The following is an 18,921-nucleotide window of genomic DNA, read 5'->3' as shown; positions in this document are numbered from 1 at the left end:
TTCTTGCAAACTTTTATATGAGGCAAAAGAAAAGAATATGTTAATCATGGAAAACTAACAATTCATTCCTGGGTTTATTATTCTGCAGCATCTTCAAGCTATGCTGATTGGGACTTTATCAAGTTATTGATAATATCTTTCAGGGAAAATATGATGAATATTGCAATGAAAAACAAATCGGTACATGAAGAGAGCCTCTTACTGCTGACTCTTTGTACAAGAGGCTTGTATACTACCATCCTGGAGTTATTCCAAATACCTTTCACCAGGATGTACAATAAAAAAGATTTAGTTATCCACCACAATAAATTCCTGGTTGATGAACCTCTATATTTTCATTTAACAAATAAACATGAAGTCAGTCAGAAAAATGTGAGATGTGTAGGAAATGTGTCTGGAAATTCAAACTATAATAAAAGGTGTTAGGTTAGGAGACAAGTGTGTTCTGGACAGCTCCTCTTTATTTCTTGTCAATAAATTAATTACCTGAAGGCTGTACTCACTGTTATGTAGTGAAAGGATACTGACCGGACACTGTATTGCTATCATAATTATTTTGCTATTCATCCTTTCTCTAGAATACAGCTGAGAGCTTTGTTACCATCATTTAGCACAGCATTTGTGATTCTCTTGCTGGAAACATTGTACATTTATCTGTATTAATATTACAAGACACCAAATTATACTTATTTGTGGGAAGTGGCAAAGTGTCTCTGAGGCAGCAATTTACATAGGTTTTAGTTACCAATTAGATCCTTGATGACTGTTATGTCTGCACTCAAGAGGCTTAATACTGTTTCTCTAAAGACCGGCGGTGGGATTTGAGAAAGAAAGAAAAAATAATAACAAATGGTGTGCAAAATAAGCAAACCATTTGTCTAATAGTGTTTCAGATAGTAACTCACCATTCTGAAAAATACTTTCATATTCTTCTTGTTCTGCACTTTATTTTATAATCTCTGAGGACTATCCCTGATCAGCACTTCTCTTCCTGGGTTTTATGTGTTAGTATCTCACTACAGAGATACAAACCAGCATAAGACTTGTTTCAAGGAGTATTTCACAGTGTTCCCTTTCACAAGCATTGTCCTTATACAAATACTTAAGTGTAATTGGCAAATATCACTTATGCAGAAATGTCTGCACGAAGGATAATAAGCTACACATCTAATTTAAATGACAATGGATACCACATGCCACTAGACAGCTTACTCATAACTTTTTCTGCTGCCTGAAATCTACTCCAAATATTGTATAAATAATACTCAAATCTTTCTAACAATTGCTGCAGCACAAATGTTTGTCACACTTATGCATATATGAAATCATAGACAATACCATAATATACTATTTGGCTGCTCTAGCTCAACAGGCTTCACCTGCTGTCATATTGGTAACACTGATTTTCTAAACAAAGTCTTGAAATTTATTGAACTCTACTTACCCTATTAACTGTGCATCATTAATTCTAGTTACCAGTTTCTCAGATGGATGCATTAAACCACTTAAGTGACTCTTCCTTGGGAGTAAAATGTTGATATTTTTGTAATTATTATCCTTTGGCAAGAAGAATAAAAATTATTACCCTAAAACCTTTGAAGCTGAGAAATGAATTTTGTGACTCACATTTCAAACATGAAAGGTTTGCACAAAAACCCTGAAATATTGTACTGTGTCTAGAAGTGTGTTCCAAGAGCTGATTATGATGAATGAAGCCTGCCTTTTTCTTTACAGACAACTGAAAGAGTGCCTCAAGCTGTGCTCATGTTTCTGGTGGCAACCTGCTGAGGCGCTCACAAAGATAAGAGAGCATGGGAAAATTAGATTTTAAAAAGCAGCAAGCAACATTCTGTTTAAATGAGTACATTTTTACAATTCAAATTGTGGGTTACATCACAGTGGGGACTTGTACATATTCAACAATTGTATTTTGACAATACATTCCTCTGGAGGGTCAGTATACTACAGCTAAGCTCTTTAGTAGAATTGCTTACTTTTGAAGCTTGATTGTAGTGTGCACAGAGACTTCTGGGCTTTTCAGTCTCTTAAACAGAAGTTAGATAGCAATGAAATCACACTTCTGTGCCACAGTTTCTCCTTTTTAAAAGGAGTTGCACTCCCCTGGACATTGGAAGGCAAAATAATCTGTCCCCTTAGAAAATGAAGCCCAGATGTATTAGTTGTTCTCTTGGTCTTCCTCATCTACCTTATGTGAACTTATACTGAAGCAAAAAGTGGAAGGATACTGTAGTTTTTTGTGGGTTTTTGGGGCTATGTGGCCATGTTCTAAAAGAGTTTCTTCCTGACGTTTTGCCAGCATCTGTGGCTGGCATCTTCCAGATGCTGGCGAAACGTCAGGAAGAAACTCTTTTAGAACATGGCCACATAGCCCCCCAAAAAACCCCACAAAAAACTATGGATGCCAGCCATGAAAGTCTTCAACTTCACATTGGAAGGATATTGTCAGGCTTACACTATATTGCTTTAGGAGATTATTGCATTGTTCAGTGGAGGAAGAATTATTTATTTTTATATAGCTCCCCACATGTCAGCATCATAGTTAATATAAGGCACTGACAGGAGTGCATCGGTTTTTCTCCTTCACTTAGAGCTCTCAAAAGGACATTCCTTTCCATGTTTTGCACTGAATACCCATGAACAAACTGATTTTAACCCTCCTTCTTCAATTATAACTTCAGTCAGTTTTCTTTAACTATTAAAAAAAACCCAGCACAATTTCAGATTAGCACTGACACCACTGGATTTGGAGTAATTCAGACATCCTGGCTTCTCTTAAACTATTTCCAAACAGTTGGCCACCAAGAGCAAGCAGCACAGATAGCCTAACATGAATGGCCTTGGGTGTATAAAATCAGTGTCATAGTATGGTAAAATAGAATAATGTAATAAGGTCATTCAGCATTTAAACGTTGTTGTTGTGGTTTTACTTCGCGAACGAAGATTCAGGAAGGACCCATCCGTGCTTTCTAAAAGCACGTTGATGACGTTGGATGTATCCTTTGAGCCTGTGCAATGGATTTTTCTGGTGGAGCGCAGTGTGCACAGAACTGGCCTCACCCTTTAAACCCGAGGTTCGACTGCTGAGGCCTTGACAAGCATGGACAGTGGCAGCGAGGTCCTCAGGTCGTAGGTTTGATTAGAGTTTCCTTCTCTTAGATGGTTGACCTTACAGGGTTAGACAAGCACCATCTTCCCGGGTTTGGGATTAGAGTTTTCCTTCTCCTAGGATGGTTGCCATAAGGCTAGAGAGCCCATCCTGCCCTTTGGTGTTCTTGGTCAGACCCTTCGGTTGTGACTTGTCTGGCATGGAAGGCCCTGCCAGTGGCTATTATACCACCGCCAGCATAGCTCACGACTTCATTAGGGTACGCAAGCCTCCCCCCCCACACACAGTCAGAGCATAGCTGGAGGGGAATAGGAGGCCAGAAGATGACAGTTAAGGAGGGAGGAGCCTCTTTCTTCAGGCTATCCCTGGTGGAGCTGGGCCTGCCTGATCACTCCCTCTCAGGCCGGAAGATGACAGTTAAGGAGGGAGGAGCCTCTTTCTTCAGGCTAGCCCTGATGGAGCTGGGTCTGCCTGATCACTCCCTCTCAGGCCAAGATGACAGTTAAGGAGGGAGGAGCCTCTTTCTTCAGGCTAGCCCTGATGGAGCTGGGTCTGCCTGATCACTCCCTCTCAAGCCAAGATGACAGTTAAGGAGGGAGGAGCCTCTTTCTTCAGGCTAGCCCTGATGGAGCTGGGTCTGCCTGATCACTCCCTCTCAGGCCAAGATGACAGTTAAGGAGGGAGGAGCCTCTTTCTTCAGGCTATCCCTGGTGGAGCTGGGCCTGCCTGATCACTCCCTCTCAGGCCGGAAGATGACAGTTAAGGAGGGATGAGCCTTCAGGCTATCGCTGGTGGAGCTGGGCCTGCCTGATCACTCCCTCTCAGGCCGGAAGATGACAGTTAAGGAGGGAGGAGCCTCTTCCTTCAGGCTGTCCCTGGTGGATCTGGGTCTGCCTGATCACTCCCTCTCAGGCCGGAAGATGACAGTTAAGGAGGGATGAGCCTCTTCCTTCAGGCTGTCCCTTGTGGAGCTGGGTCTGCCTGATCACTCCCTCTCAGACCGGAAGATGACAGTTAAGGAGGGATGAGCCTCTTCCTTCAGGCTGTCCCTGGTGGAGCTGGGTCTGCCTGATCACTCCCTCTCTGGCCGGAAGATGACAGTTAAGGAGGGAGGAGCCTCTTCCTTCAGGCTATCCCTGGTGGAGCTGGGCCTGCCTGATCACTCCCTCTCAGGCCAGAAGATGACAGTTAAGGAGGGATGAGCCTCTTCCTTCAGGCTGTCCCTGGTGGAGCTGGGTCTGCCTGATCACTCCCTCTCAGGCCGGAAGATGACAGTTAAGGAGGGAGGAGCCTCTTCTTTCAGGCTATCCCTGTGGAGCTGGGTCTGCTGATCACTCCCTCTCAGGCCAAGATGACAGTTAAGGAGGGGAGCCTCTTCCTTCAGGCTATCCCTGATGGAGCTGGGTCTGCCTGATCGCTCCCTCTCAGGCCAAGATGACATAAATTTAAACATTTAACCATAAATGGTTAATAAAAAGGAGTTGTCTCTGGACATCCTTGCCCTTACTAGGGTGTCTGGTTTGGGTAAATGGGCTGAGGCCATGGGTAGAGGTGACTGGGAGACAATGGTGTCTTCAATGGTGTGGTGGCCTAGCCTTCCATGTGGGACAACTGGCCAATATGGCCACCTCACTGGCCTCTTGAGCAAGTCACTGAAGAGGGCAGATAGTCGCTGTCTGCAGCTTTTAAGCTGCTTGCCTCAGCCATTCTACTTGAGGGCTTTCCTACCATCCCATTTGTTGCTGTTGTTGTGTGCCTTCAAAAAAAAGTTGTTTCTGACTTAAGAAGGCAAACCTATCATGAAGTTTTCTTGGCAAGTTTCTTCAGAGGTTTTGCTATTGCCTAAGGTCACCCAGAGGATTTACACAGCCAAGCCAGGATTTGAATCCTAGTCTCCAGAGTCCTAGTCCAACACTCAAGTCATCCGATTAATCAGTTTTCATCCTTTTGTTCTTCATACTGTATTTCCCATTGGTTTGGATATTGTATGGTTGACAGGGCTGAGACTCTGAACACTGGCTTTCTTGTGTGTTCCTCATATCAGCTGGTGAATTTGTTACATCTTTGTTTTGTTCCTATATCCCATGTTATTGTGCTGGCAGGTAGCCATTGGCTTGGCTACTTTCTGGCTAAGTGGGGGATTTCTAAACCTTTTTGAGCTTGAGCAACAACAACAGCTCTGTACCAAAACACTTTACAATTATGTGCAGTAACAGCAAGAGTTGAAATAGGCCAACACATGTCATTGACAAAATTAGCTTACCTGCCACCAAATGTTGTTTCTAACCTCAAGTATAGTTTTTAATCAAAAAGGGAGACAATTCAATTTAACCTTTACAAGGATTTTAATGTAATGATCCAGTCTGGCCCTATTTTTTTGCTAATAACTTTAGAAAATTTGTAGCTTATTATGAAGGCATTTCAACAGCACTATTAAAATAAATGGTTGGGCATCTTATGGGACTGTTACAAAATATATTATGTATTCTGCCAAAGCTACTGTTAAAAAGAAATAATCTTATTAGAAACTAAGCTGCACTGGATTTTATAGTCACCATAAAGAGGTTAGCAGCCAGGCAGTGCCATTCTTCTCGTTAAATCCAATTCCTATGGGAACCTAACAACATTTTGTCATGTGTTTTATCTCTTGACTCCATCACTAAACTTTGGGCTAAGACACAGAAAAGAAATTAACATAGTTAAATGAACTTGGTAGAATAGATATTAATGAGTCATAGAATCATACAATCATAGAGTTGGAAGAGACTGCAAGGGCCATCCAGTCCAACCCCCTGCCATGCAGGAACTCTCAATCAAAGCATCCCCGACAGATGGTCATCCAGCCTCTGCTTGAAGACCTCCAAGGAAGGAGAATCCAGTACACTCCGAGGAAGGAGTGTGTTCCACTGTTGCACAGCCCTTGCTCTCAGGACGTTCCTCCTAATGTTGAGCTGGAATTTCTTTTGCTGTGGCTTGCATCCATTGCTCTAGGTCCTGTTCTCTGGAGCAACAGAAAACAAGCTTTTCCCCTCCTCAATATGACATTCCTTCAAATATTTAAACAGGGCTATCATATCACCTCTTAACCTTCTCTTCTCCATACTAAACATTCCCAGCTCCCTAAGTCTTTTCTCCTAAGGCATGGCTTCCAGACCCTTCACCATTTTAGTCACCCCCTTTGGACATGCTCCAGTTTCTCAACATCTTTTTTAAATTGTGGTGTCCAGAACTGGACACAATATTCCAGGTGGGGCCTGACCAAAGCAGAATAGAGTGGAACTATTATTTCCCTTGATCTAGACACTATACTTCTATTGATGCAGCCTAAAATTGCATTGGCTTTTTTAGCTGCCGCATCGCACTGTTGACTCATGTTCAACTTGTGGTCTACTTGGACTCCCAGATCTCTTTCACACATAGTTTCATTCAGCCAGGTGTCACCCATCCTATTTCATTTTTCTGCCCTAAATGCAGTACCTTACATTTCTCCATGTTGGAATTCATTTTGTTAGCTTTGGCCAAGCTTTCTAATGTATTCAGATCATTTTGAATTTTGGTCCTGTCCTCTAGGGTATATTAGCTACTCCTCCTAATTTGGTGTAATCTGCAAATTTGATAAGTATATCCCAATTCTGTCATCCAAGACATTGATAAAGATGTTGAATAGCACTGGGCCCAGGACAGACCCCTGTGGGGCCCCACTGGTCAATTCTCTCCAGGATGAAAAGGAGCCATTGTTGAGCACCCTTTGGCTTTGGTCAGTCAATCAATTACAAATCCATGTAACAGTTACGTTGTCTAGCCCACATTTCACTAGTTTGTTTGCAAGAATGTCATGGAGAACCCTGTCAAAGGCCTTACTGAAATCGAGATATATTATATCCACAGCATTCCCTTCATCTACAAAGCTGGTAATTTTATCAAAAAAAGAGATCAGATTTGTCTGGCATGACTTCTTTCTCTGAAACCCATGTTGACTTTTTATGATTATGGAATTGCCTTCTAGATGTTCACAGATTCTCTGTTTAATGATCTGCTCTAGAATTATTCCTGGTATTGATATCAGACTAACTGGACGATAATTATTGGGATCCTCTTTTTTCTCTTTTGAAGATGGGGACAACGTTTGCCCTCCTCCAGTCTGCTGGGACTTCTCCTGTTCTCCAGGAGTTTTCAAAGATTATTGCCAATGGCTCTGATATTACATTTGCCAGATGTAGTTCATCCAGACCTGGAGACTTATATTCATTTAGGTTAACCAGGTATTCCTGTACACACCCCCCCCCCCCGTTTACTTATTCTGTACTGCATTTCCCCTATTGTGTCCTCTGCTCCATTTTCCTCAGGTTGAGCACTCTTTTCCTTTTGTGAGAAGATTGAGCCAAAAAAGTGTTGAGTAGTTCTGCCTTTTCTCTGTCCTCTGTTAGCATTTTGCCATCTTCTTCACGTAGTGGCCGCCAAGGCAGTTAAAGAGGTGTCAAGATGCATTAATTCTGACATGTAGATACCACTCCAGACTCCAACTAGCTTCTTCCCCATGGACCCAGAATCAGAACCCTCTGAACTAATCCTCCGCAGGCTAGAGATTCCAGAGTCCTCTCCCTTTGGAGAGGGGGTGCCCAATGAAGAGGAAACAGCCCCACACACTCCTTCCCTCACAGGGTGACCAGGCACATCCCCAGTTTCCACAACACATTCTACATTTCAACCTTCTGCCCAGAAGGCATTCCACAAGGCCCTCCATTTTGAATATGACTATGAAGCATACATTTATGAATGTTTTCAGATTTTCTTTGGTCATATCCTCAATTTTTCTTTCATATCCTACATTTTACGGTGCTTTGTCCTCCTTTGTGGTTAGGACATCTGGTCACCCAGATGTCTCAAATGGCTATTATGAGGTACCTTTAAGCCCTGGGGTCCTATCCGACCGCCCAACACCACTGATGTTTGTATGTGTTTATTCATTTATTTGGAGTATTTATATTCTGCTCTTCAGGCAGAAACACTCTCAGCGTGGCTCACAAATAGGCAGTTCCCTGTCTTCAGACTTACAATCTAAAAGACATGACACAAAAGGTGAAGGGAATGGCAGTGGGGAAGTGGAATGTCTTCTCTCCCTTTGAGGCCTGAACCATGGCAGATGGACTGGAGGGAGGGCTCTCTTTCTTAATCTATGCTAGGCTTGATGGAGCTGGCCTGCCTCTCTCTCCCTCTGAGGCTGAGGAGGTTGTATGCCTTCAGGTTGTTTCCAATTTATGGCGACCCTACAGAGCCAGAGTGGTTTGAGTGTTGGACTATGACTCTGGAGAACAGGGTTTGAATCCTGGCTTGGCCATGGAAACCCACCAGAAGACCTTACGCAAATCACACACTCTCAGCCTCAGAGGAAGGCAAAGGCAAACCCCCTCGGAAGAAACTTGCCAAGAAAACCCCAGTATAGGTTCACCTTGGGTCACCATAAGTCAACAATAACAAGGCGACCCTATTGCGAAGCTTCCTTGGCAGCTATCTTTAGAGGGGGGTTGCCATTGCCATCCTCTGCAGCTGAGAGAGTGTGTCTTGCCCAGGGTGACCCAGTCAAACAAGTTTAGGGTCCTAAACACAAAGGAAGACAAGGCACCACAAAATGTGGGACATTCAAGGAAAATGTACTGTAAGAGTTTACAAAACAAAAGCAAAGGCAGTCCTAAAAATGTGAAGTCAAAGGCTTTGATGGCCAGCATCCATAGTTTTTTGTGTTTTTTTCCAGGCTATTTGGTCATGCTTTAGAAGAGTTTATTCTTGATGTTTCGCCAGCATCTGTGCCTGGCATCTTCAGAGAATGCTGGCGTGTGTGTGTATACCCCACTCTCTTTCATGCCAGCATTCTCTGTAGACGCCAACTACAGCTGTTGGTGAAACGTCAGGAACAAACATGGCTATTGCTGACATTTCCCAAAAAACTGCTAGAAATGTCAATCTGTGCTTTTTAGCCATGGTCAAAATGGAGGACGTTTGGGAACAGAAGGTTGGAGGACAGGAGCTGATGAAAGATATATATATATATATATGTTTAAAGGAGGGCAGGCCCCCCTGGGAGCGCCCCTAAACTCTAAACGTGGTCGCGGCCTAGTCCTCCGCTTCTCAGCCGCGTTGCCTAGCAACCCTTTCGGAGGCCAGAGCCCCTGAACTCTAAACGTGGTCGCGGCCTAGTGCTTTCGCTTCCCAGCCGCGTTGCCTAGCAACCCTTTCGGCGGCGGCCAGTGCCAGGGCCTAACCGGAAGCGGAAGTAGTGTGGCGTCGAGTGGGCGGGGCTTCTTTGCGTCAGGGAGCCCGGCGCGAAAAGGCGGGGTTGGTTTGAACCGTTGACTCCTGGGTTCTCGCAGCGGAGAGCGAGAGTGTAGGGTCGGGGAGGCTTTGGGGTTCGCTCCGCTCGCCTTCTGGCCTCGGCGCCGTGGAGCCCGCGAGGTAAACGGAGCCGAGGAGCCTGTGAGGCCTGGTCACACTGAGGACGCACGAATGTACACACTTTCCTCGCTTGTGGGTAAACGCATTTGAGATGTCGGTGTTGGGGAAGAGCGGTGAGGATGCCCTGCAGGGCCAGAGACGGAAACAGATGGGCCCTGGAACAGTCCTTGCTGTGGTGTGCCTCCATGTTTGGCTCATCGTGAGCCCAAAGCTCCCTATCGCAGGGCTGCAGGTCCTATCATAGAGTCTTCCTGGCCGCTTTCTCCAGCGGGGTTTTGGCTTTCCCAGTATTAAAGGATCTTATTACATGGTATAGGAAACAGAAAAGCACAACCTCAAGCAAGCTGTTCTGACCTGGCTCATGAGTAACGGGGAACCAGGATAACTAAGACTGATCTTGTCTCCTGCCCTCCATCTGTAGTAAGGGAACGATTGTTGTTATTAATTGCCTTCACGTCATTTCCGACATATGGCAACCCTAAGAAAACCCTAAGAACCTGTCCTTGCCTTCCTCAGGCTGAGAGATGGTGACTTGCCCAGGGTCACCCAGCCAGGATTTATGCTCAAGCGTGAATTCGAATCCTGGTCTCCCAGAGTCATCATCGTCCAATGCTGAAACCTGAAATACCCCTGAAAGCCAGGCTGGCTAAACTGTGGCTATCATACTTTGGCCACATCATGAGAAGGCACGGCTCACTAGAAAAGTCAATGATGCAGGGAAAGATAGAGGGCAATAGAAATAGAGAGAGAGAGAGAGAGAGAGAGAGACACACACAACACACTGCAGAAATAATCCAGTTTGAGACCACTTTAACTACCTTGGCTCAATGTTAGGGAATTCTGGGAACTGTAGTTTTGTGAGACATTTACCCTTGCCAGAGAGCTGTGATGCCTCAATAAACTATAATTTCCCGTATCCCTTACCATTGAGCCATGGCAGTTAAGGCTATCTCAAACTGGATTACTTCTGCAGCGTGAGCAGGACCTGAGCAGAGCAGAGGAGGACAAGGGGCCTTGCCTTGGAGATGCCTCACCCACAGGGTCTCCATGAGTTGAGATCCACTCGAGGGCAGTTAACAACAACAGACATTCATAGTGTTCTGTCCCAAGAACTCTTTAAAGGATGGTGGTAATATTGGTCCCATTGAACCTCAGAAACATGATAAAAAGATTACAGGTTTATGCATGATCGTTTGGGAGTAAGTGCACAAAAACGCATCAAGCAAGGTGTTTTTGTGCAGATGTGCCTTCAGGACTCCTCCTCCCGTGCCCTTTAAGCCTGCACATTTCTTTGTAACTCAGCACTAACCTCCATGCTTAGTTGAGCTTTCTCTGAGGTAAGCATGCATAGGGCTGCAAATGAAAAGACCCGGAGCTTTGGACAGTTCATACACATGCTGGTGGAGGAAGGAGCTGCAAATTTAACATTTTCCTGCCTGGTTTGATTATCTGCTAACAGTGCAAGTGAAATTGAAAAAAAAGAATCATAGAATTAGAAGCTTGGTTTGGGAAAATGTTATTTATTGGATAATATAGACAGTAAGGAGATCGTTCTGTGATTTTAAAGCTTATCTTGCAACATAGGAAGCACAGTTAGGTCCAGAAAGATTGAAAGGCTAGCCTGTAGAGCTCATAATATTTATTTGTGCCTGTCGCATACCATATATAGGATTGGAACCTGGTTTAGTAGGAGTGTACAGTACTTATTTCCCACTAAGTAAGTTTGCTGATGGGAATGCTGTAGTTTCTTAATTCTTCCTTGTCAAGACAGGTGAAAAAAGTTGGAAATTCTTAACTACAACAGAGGTATAGCTGTTAAGCGTTGGGGCTTCTCACATATTTTGGTTTTCAAATTTAGAGAAATTCATTATATTCAAACAATTGCTCTGAGATCTTCTTTTGGATAACAATTTACTGCCTATTTGTTTAATATATATATATATATATGTGTGTGTGTGTGTGTGTGTGTGTGTATAGTAGTAGTCACATATGCCTTTAAGTTGGCAACACAATGAATGTAAAGTTTTCTTATGCAAGGAATACTCGCAGTGCTTTACCATTTCCTGATTATAGCATACAGCACTTAGCATTCCTCGGTGGAAACTCCATGTGTAGTTTCCAAGATCTGCCAAGATCTTGTGTTTTCAGGGTATTTATGCATAGCAGAAAAAGTGAGGACTGGAGCTCTTGGGGGACTTATTAATAGGCTCACAATAAGTTGAAGTTGACTTGGTGCTGAATAACAACAAAACCCCAAAACATATCTACATAAGAAATGAAGGATTTTGATGGCTCTGATGGACAATATTTTGTCCTGGGATGGGCATGAACTGTCAGACACCAGAAAATTGGTGTGTGTGTGTGTGTGTGTAAGTGTAAGAATACAAACTAGAAGTGGCTGTAAAAAAAGTCTCATTAAAAGGTGAGTTCCTACTCCTTGAAGCTTCCAGAAGAGGTGTTCCATGTTTTCTTTGCGCCAAAATAAGGGTGTTAGGCTGTGGCCACAGGCCCTCACTTTACATATGTACGGCTACAGCACAAATAACAAAATCAGTTGCACTTGTTTTATAGATCACATATAGGTATAAGATTTTATGTAGATAGAAAGTTGTATACTTCCAGCAAATTGTTTTTTTCTCAAAAGAAATTGAAGCTATGGGTACTCTTGTTAACAACAAGTCTGGGCTTACAAAGAAATGTGAATAGGCCTAGTTTCATGTGGTGATGATGAATCCTGTAAAATTTCAGTTAGGAAGTTATGCAGATTGCAAATGATTAAGTACGCCCTATTGAGTTCAGTAGGACTCGCTTCTGAGTAAACATGCATTGGATTGTTCAGCTTTTTCTAGAGTTGTGGTCCTGGTTCATGTTTAATGTTGATGACTTCAAGAATAACAGTTCAGTGAACTGTTAAAACAACAAGAAGCTGTATAACTTACCACAGAAACATTACCCTAGTTTCTTGGACAGCTGTATCATGCAGATTTTCTTGGAGAACAGGAAGTATTGGAAAATTAAGCCAGCTCAGACTTGGTGTAGCTTTGGTGACTGTTTGGAGTCAAGGGGTATGGATTGCTGCAGATCCACAGTGTCCACAACCCCACATATTTTGCCCTATTCAGTCATCTACTCTCTGCAAAAAACTGGGCTGGCGGGTAGCAGTGGTGATGGAGTTTACTTTTACACTCCATATGAAATGTAGTGTAATCTAGGGCTAATGTGCTTACCTGAAGGCAGTGATCATGGTGGTAGTCATCTAGCAGGCAACTGAAGAGACGACAGGTCACTCTTGCAGTCTGCTAATCATTAGCAAAGGTTTTTAAAATTAATGTGAACAGACTGTGGCCTGTTACAGACTGCCAAAATAAAGCTGCTTCGGGTCTCTTTGGAGGTATGCTATTTAAATGATGCATGGGTCCTAAGAGTCTGGAGGTCGCACCAAAACCACATTCCATTCTTAAGCACTGGAGTGCAGCTTTGGTGCAGCTTCCTGATTCTTAGGATGCATGCATCATTTAAACAGCATACCTCCAAAGAGACCCGAAGCAGCTTTATTTTGGCAGTCTGTAACAGGCCTGTGTTTCACCCAAATTGATACAAAGAAAGCAAAGTCTTTGAAATGAAGTTTTGTGTCTGACTGCTGGAACAAAACCTTTTCATTTCAAGCCTAACTGATGAATTACCAGGAGAGACAAACTTTTGAATATTTCCCCTTATGCCTCATGAATGTGTGTGTGGTTTGGATTTTTTTTTCCATGATGAAAGCTGTTGATATGAAGCAAAAGTCATTTTAGAGTTGTCTGTGTTAACTTCTAATATTTGTGTGTTGTATTACATTTTCTTTCTATTGTTTTCTTTTGTATTTAGTGATTTTTAAAAACATACCTGGATACTGATTTCAGCATAATGAGCAGTGAAGAAGAAACATGGGAGAAGCTGGATGCAGAATTTGATCACTGTGTTGTGGATATGAAACCTTATGTTTTGAAACTCCCTCATAAGTCAGGTAATCATTAGAAGGAAATGTCATCATTTTAATTTTGTTTTCTAATTTACAGCAGCAGATGTAAGCCAGATATAGTAAACAGATGAGTTATTTTTTTAATCTGAGCCTTGCTGATTACTTATCTACATGTGATTAACTAATGAAATCAGTTGGACGTGTAGTTCTAGATTTTATTCTTGGTGTGTTGTGAATAGGATGTGGAGAACTGCATATGTACTGTTTGAAAGCTAAGAATGTTTTAAAAAGCATCACCAGTGTCAAACAAGGAGAATCTATTGATATTTATTGTCATGGGTATTTTAACTGTTTTTCCTTTAGAAAAAAAATGATTGCATTTGAAAAGGGTAAGCATACCTTTTTTGAAAAAGTATTTCATCATGGATGCTTCAGGCACTGGTAGGTTTGTGGAATCCAACCCTGTCAGTTGTTTGCAATGCAACAGCACACATTTACACTAGTGTTTGTGATTGTGCACCTTGTGCTGTTTGTGACATTCCAGGCTTTTAAAATCTGTATCTCCCCAGCCCTTTGTGCTGGTGAGCTACATTTGGCTTTTAAGCAATCCTGATGGCTAGGCTTACTCCTTTATGCCTTTGGAATAACTGGGATAGTGATGAAGTATTCTTTGTTGTGCAGCAGCAACAGAATGTAGGAGCAGGCACATAGAAAGCTAAGGTAAAACAAATAATGGTACAGGCATACCTCAGTTAATAAAGCCTCTGATAAAGAGGTTTCTTTTTACAAGGTCCTTTTATGCTGGCTCATCCTAGCTCCTCTTTTCCTTCTTGCTCTCTGCCTAACTGGAAGATTTTTAGAGACATTGGCATTGGGAAGGTGATGAATAAGAGCTGGAGAAGCACAGACTTTCAGTGTCAGGTTGTAGCAACATGTCTCCAATAAACAATGCAATAGAGTTTTAGCTGGGAAAAAATGGAAGTCTAATTGATCTGTATCTGTATGTTTCTGCCTACAACAGACAAGGTAAACAGCCACTGCCTCCAGAATCCCTTACTGAGCATGTAAGTCAGGCCCACCAGCCATCCCCAGCATGTTAAAAAAAGAAACATAGATCTAGCCACTAAAATGGAAATCATAAGAAAGTGGAGGTTCATGAAATAAAAAAAAATCTTCCCTAGATGCATTTTGGAAGAAGTTTTCAAATGGTCTGTTGAATATTAATTGAAAAAGAACTTATACAAGACTCAGCTGACCTGGTTGTTTCATTTCACCTGTAAATATTGTTAGTTTTAGATAACAAAGATTCCTGAAACATGTTGGAACTATTCCTTTTCTTTCTGTTGTAGGAACCTATCCTTATTCTTTCCATGCTATTTCCATGTTATTTCTGTCAACTAAAATACAGACTCCTCCCTCCCGTGAAATGGAAAAATCGCAAATATTGGAGCCCCATTGTTTTTAATGGCCATGCACGCCATTTTGTCCCTCCTGGCTTCCCAAACCGCAAACAGGAAATTAGTGAATCCGGAGGGAAGACTGTAATTGGAAATTGGTGTGAGAAATAATCATGCTTGTAATGTTTTTCTTAAAAATAACTAATATTTAAAGGATTTTGAGCCACCTTTCAAATAAATTATCTTCCCAAGACAGTTTACATCAGTCTGTAAAACATTGTAATATTGCACTTTTTGTGTCATGTAATATTGCTCAGCTATGGTTTTAAAACAGTAGATTAAGTGTAACAGTTATCTGAACAAATCAGATAAAACAAAAGTGCCAATAGTAGATTAAACATTTACAGCACCATAAACCGTTAAAAAATATTTTAGGGCCCCCCCTAAAAGCCAAAAGGGAGGGCACTAGATGTTTTTCTCTGGGAGGGTATTCTAGGAAAGCTCAGTCTCCACAGAATAGGTTATTCCCCTGGTGTGTAGCATCTTGCACTGCTGGGCAAGAGATTAGGGCTTGTATAAGTGTCCATGTGTGCAACTGGCTTTTCAGATACAAAAATTCATTTCTGCTTCTCTGACATATGACCAATATGTAATGGGCATGTGATGGTATTTGGGATCAATTTTCTTTTAGTTTATCTTTTACGCATTTCTGTTAAGAAGGGTTACCATGAATAATCTGTATTTATTTAATGACGTAAATATACTTTTATATAAAGTATTAATTTGTATTATAATTAATCACATCAAGGTAATGCAAATTAAAAAAATATTCTCTGGGATTATACAATTTTTATAAAATTAAAAATATGTTTTAGAAACCTCTCCTGATGATGGAGCATGTTAACTAATAACATGGGTATTAATCAGCAGAAATCATTTTCATAAGTTTAGAGATTAGAAACAGTCAGGGCCTTATTAAATTGATGTAATTTACAAAGTAATTGTCTAAATCATGTTTTGTTGGTTTTGATAGTCTGTGATTCTGCCTGCTAGTGGACAGCTAGTTCCAGGGAGAGAACTAATGTAATGCCATAATTGCTGAATTTATTGCTCTGCTGGTGTATTTAAACATCACCATTACACTAAGTACTTTAGTAAATGGATGAAGTTTTGACAGAGGTGGAATAAAAAAAGTTAGAATGATTATGGAATGCAGGCCTTAATGCTGGAGAGAAGTATATGAATATGTCATCATTCTATATAATTATTTATGGTCCGAGCATTTACGTTTATTGACTCCCAGTATAACTAAGAAATGTGCACAAATGTGGAAGGTCTTCTACATAAAAATATTTTTATTTTTATGAATTAATTTTTTTATTTTTATTAATTAAAGCCTAATTCATTTATTATTAATTAAAGCTGTTAAGCAGCACCAGTCAAAGCAACATTAAAAAATACAGTTTCATAGAAACAATAATATGAAATGATCAACAGATGAGACAACATCAGTAGTTAAACTCAAAATATTATATGCCAGGTCCAGGAAAAATCTCCTAGAATAAAACTGTCTTTAACAAGTGATGAAAAATAGTGAGCCAGCATTCCACAATTAGGGAAAGGAATGTCCCTAGTAAAAAACTAAAAACAGAGAAGACTCTGTTGCCAGCACTATAATCTTAAGCATAGCAAATTTGTGTGTGTTGATAACATGTAAATCTGCTTCATTTGCACTGTTTGTGTACATGTGATGGAAAAACATGAAGTGTGTATGTTTTCATGTATGCATAACAGAAGTCTGTTTAAACATATCACTGTCCTAAAATAAAAAGGCAAGTGGGTGGAAGGAAGGAATATAGAAGGAAGCATGCGATTTTTAAACGTTACATTTTTGTGCAAAATATTTATATTTTATATTTATACTTTTATAGAGTCTTATGTTTAGACTACTGTAATTTCTATTTCTTCTTCTTTCACTCAGAACGTGAAAGATGTGCTCTTTGGATTAAGAAACTATGTGAGCCTTCCGGTGCAGGCACAGGGATTGTTGGTCGGAAGAACCGGAATTTACATGCAAAATTGCTTCTGCATATGCTGAAGACAGGAGTGCTTGAGGGACCCTTTGTGCAGAAACCAGAAAAAGGAATGTTGAAAACTCTTCCTTCATACATGGTGAATGTCTGCTGTTATAGTTGGCAAGAGATCATGTTCTGTATTTATGGAAGTATATGTAGTATCAGCGAGTGGTATCCAGTGAGGTATAATTCTATAAATACAACTGGGACACAACCCTAAAACTGGCTGTGGAGAGCTAGGGAACCCACTAGAGCAGTGGTCCCCAATTTGTTTTTGGGTACCACCCCCTTTCCTCTTGGGCAATAATCCCAGTGTGTGCCCCCAAGCACCTGTTTCTGGATATTGGGTTTATCATTCTACTGAAAATTCCAAACAAACAGTCTCAGTCGCTGTTCCCTTTGTACTTGGTCACTCTGGGAGCAGCAGCTGAGTAGATGGCTGAGTAGTGATTGAGAAGCCTCTCACCCATGCTGGCCTTGTGGCAAAAGCCAGTGCTCACAATTATTATTATTAACCTTTATTTATGAAGCGCTGTAAATTTACACAGCGCTGTACATGCAATTTTTTTTAGTTAGACGGTTCCCTGCCCTCAGGCTTACAATCTAAAAAGACATGACACAGAAGGAGAAGGGAGTGGTGGAGGGAAAGGGTAAGAGGTCCAGCAGTTCCTCTCAACCTCCGAGGCCTGGACCAAGGCAGATGGACAGGAGGGAGGGCTTGGCTTCAAAATGGAAGGTTAATCATTATCCAGGGAAAATACATACTCACAAGTAGGATAATACATATACAGTACATAGCAATACAGGAAATGGATCAATAAACAGTCAACAACAGAACATCAGATAGTAAGCGACAATTATGCGATGTCTGGGAAGGCTTCTTTGAACAGGATGGTTTTCAACTCTGTTTTGAAGCTGGTTAAAGAAGTGATGACTCTTGCTTGTGGAGGAAGAAGGTTCCAGGAGTGAGGTGCAGCAAGTGAAAAGGGGCGAATCCGGGATGGGGCAGAGGAAATCCTGGGCTGAGACAGGAACCCTTGACTACCAGAACGGAGGGCCCGAGTGGGAAGGTGAGGAGAAAGAAGGTCTGATAAGTAAGGAGGGGCCAGTCCATGGAGGGCTTTGAATGTCGACAGCAGGAGCTTATACTGAATGCGGAAAGGGAGAGGGAGCCAGTGAAGGGATGCCAACACAGGAGAGATGTGGTCAGAGCGGCGGGTGGAAGTGATAATGCGTGCAGCTGAATGCTGGGCAGAGATTAAAGGACGGAGGTGAGAAAGAGGAAGTCCAGCCAGGAGGACATTACAGTAATCAAGTCGTGAGATCACTAGGGCATGGACCAGGATCTTGGCAGTAGAGGCGGAGAGATAAGGTCGGATTTTGGCAATATTGTACAAAAAGAATCTACAAGCCTTGGCTGTGGTCTGGATCTGAGGGATACACGACAGAGAAGAGTCAAAGATAAAGCCAAGACTGCGGGCTTGCTGGACTGGTTGAATGGAAATGTTGTCCACAGAGACAGAAAAGGAGTGTTGAAGGTTGGGCTTAGGAGGAAAGACAAGAAGCTCCGTCTTGGACATGTTGAGCTTCAAACGCCGATGGCGCATCCACTGTGAGACAGCTGTAAGGCAAGACGAGACTTGCTGTTCAAGCCTTGGAGAAAGGTCAGGGGCAGAAAGATACAGCTGGGTGTCATCGGCATACAGATGGTAGGAAAAGCCAAAAGAGCTGATGAGTTTTCCTAAGGACAGTGTGTAGAGAGAAAACAGAAGGGGACCCAGAACAGAGCCCTGGGGAACTCCAACAGATAAGGGAACAGGAGAAGAAGTCTGACCCCCTGCAACTACTGCAAAAGATCTGCCAGACAAGTAAGATCTAAACCAGTCGAGAACAGAGTCTGAGAACCCAAGG

General features: G+C 42.1%; 1 protein-coding gene across 11 annotated transcripts in view; it reads left to right on the top strand.

Annotated features, from left to right (window-relative positions):
* The first annotated feature begins 9,411 nt into the window (after positions 1 to 9,411).
* The window catches only part of CEP112 (centrosomal protein 112), a 402,980-nt gene continuing 393,470 nt past the window's right edge, over positions 9,412 to 18,921 (top strand). For 9 of the 11 annotated variants that reach the window (XM_089540791.1, XM_089540808.1, XM_089540799.1 and 6 more), the window contains exons 1-3: positions 9,412 to 9,690; positions 13,445 to 13,583; positions 16,917 to 17,107. In XM_089540791.1, coding sequence (XP_089396917.1) covers positions 13,484 to 13,583; positions 16,917 to 17,107 — 291 coding nt within the window. In that variant the 5' untranslated portion in view covers positions 9,412 to 9,690; positions 13,445 to 13,483. Of the gene's footprint in view, positions 9,691 to 9,862; positions 9,998 to 13,444; positions 13,584 to 16,916; positions 17,108 to 18,921 lie in introns of those variants that run through there. The other 2 variants (XM_089540765.1, XM_089540775.1) reach the window with 2 other exon arrangements.

Source organism: Sceloporus occidentalis, unplaced genomic scaffold (assembly GCF_023333645.1).
Source record: "Sceloporus occidentalis isolate IW3139 unplaced genomic scaffold, rSceOcc1.0.p SCAF_1, whole genome shotgun sequence".
In the NCBI taxonomy this organism is placed as follows: Eukaryota; Metazoa; Chordata; class Lepidosauria; order Squamata; family Phrynosomatidae; genus Sceloporus; species Sceloporus occidentalis.
Note: the sequence above shows the minus strand (reverse complement) of the source record. Positions and strands in the feature narration are given on the sequence as shown.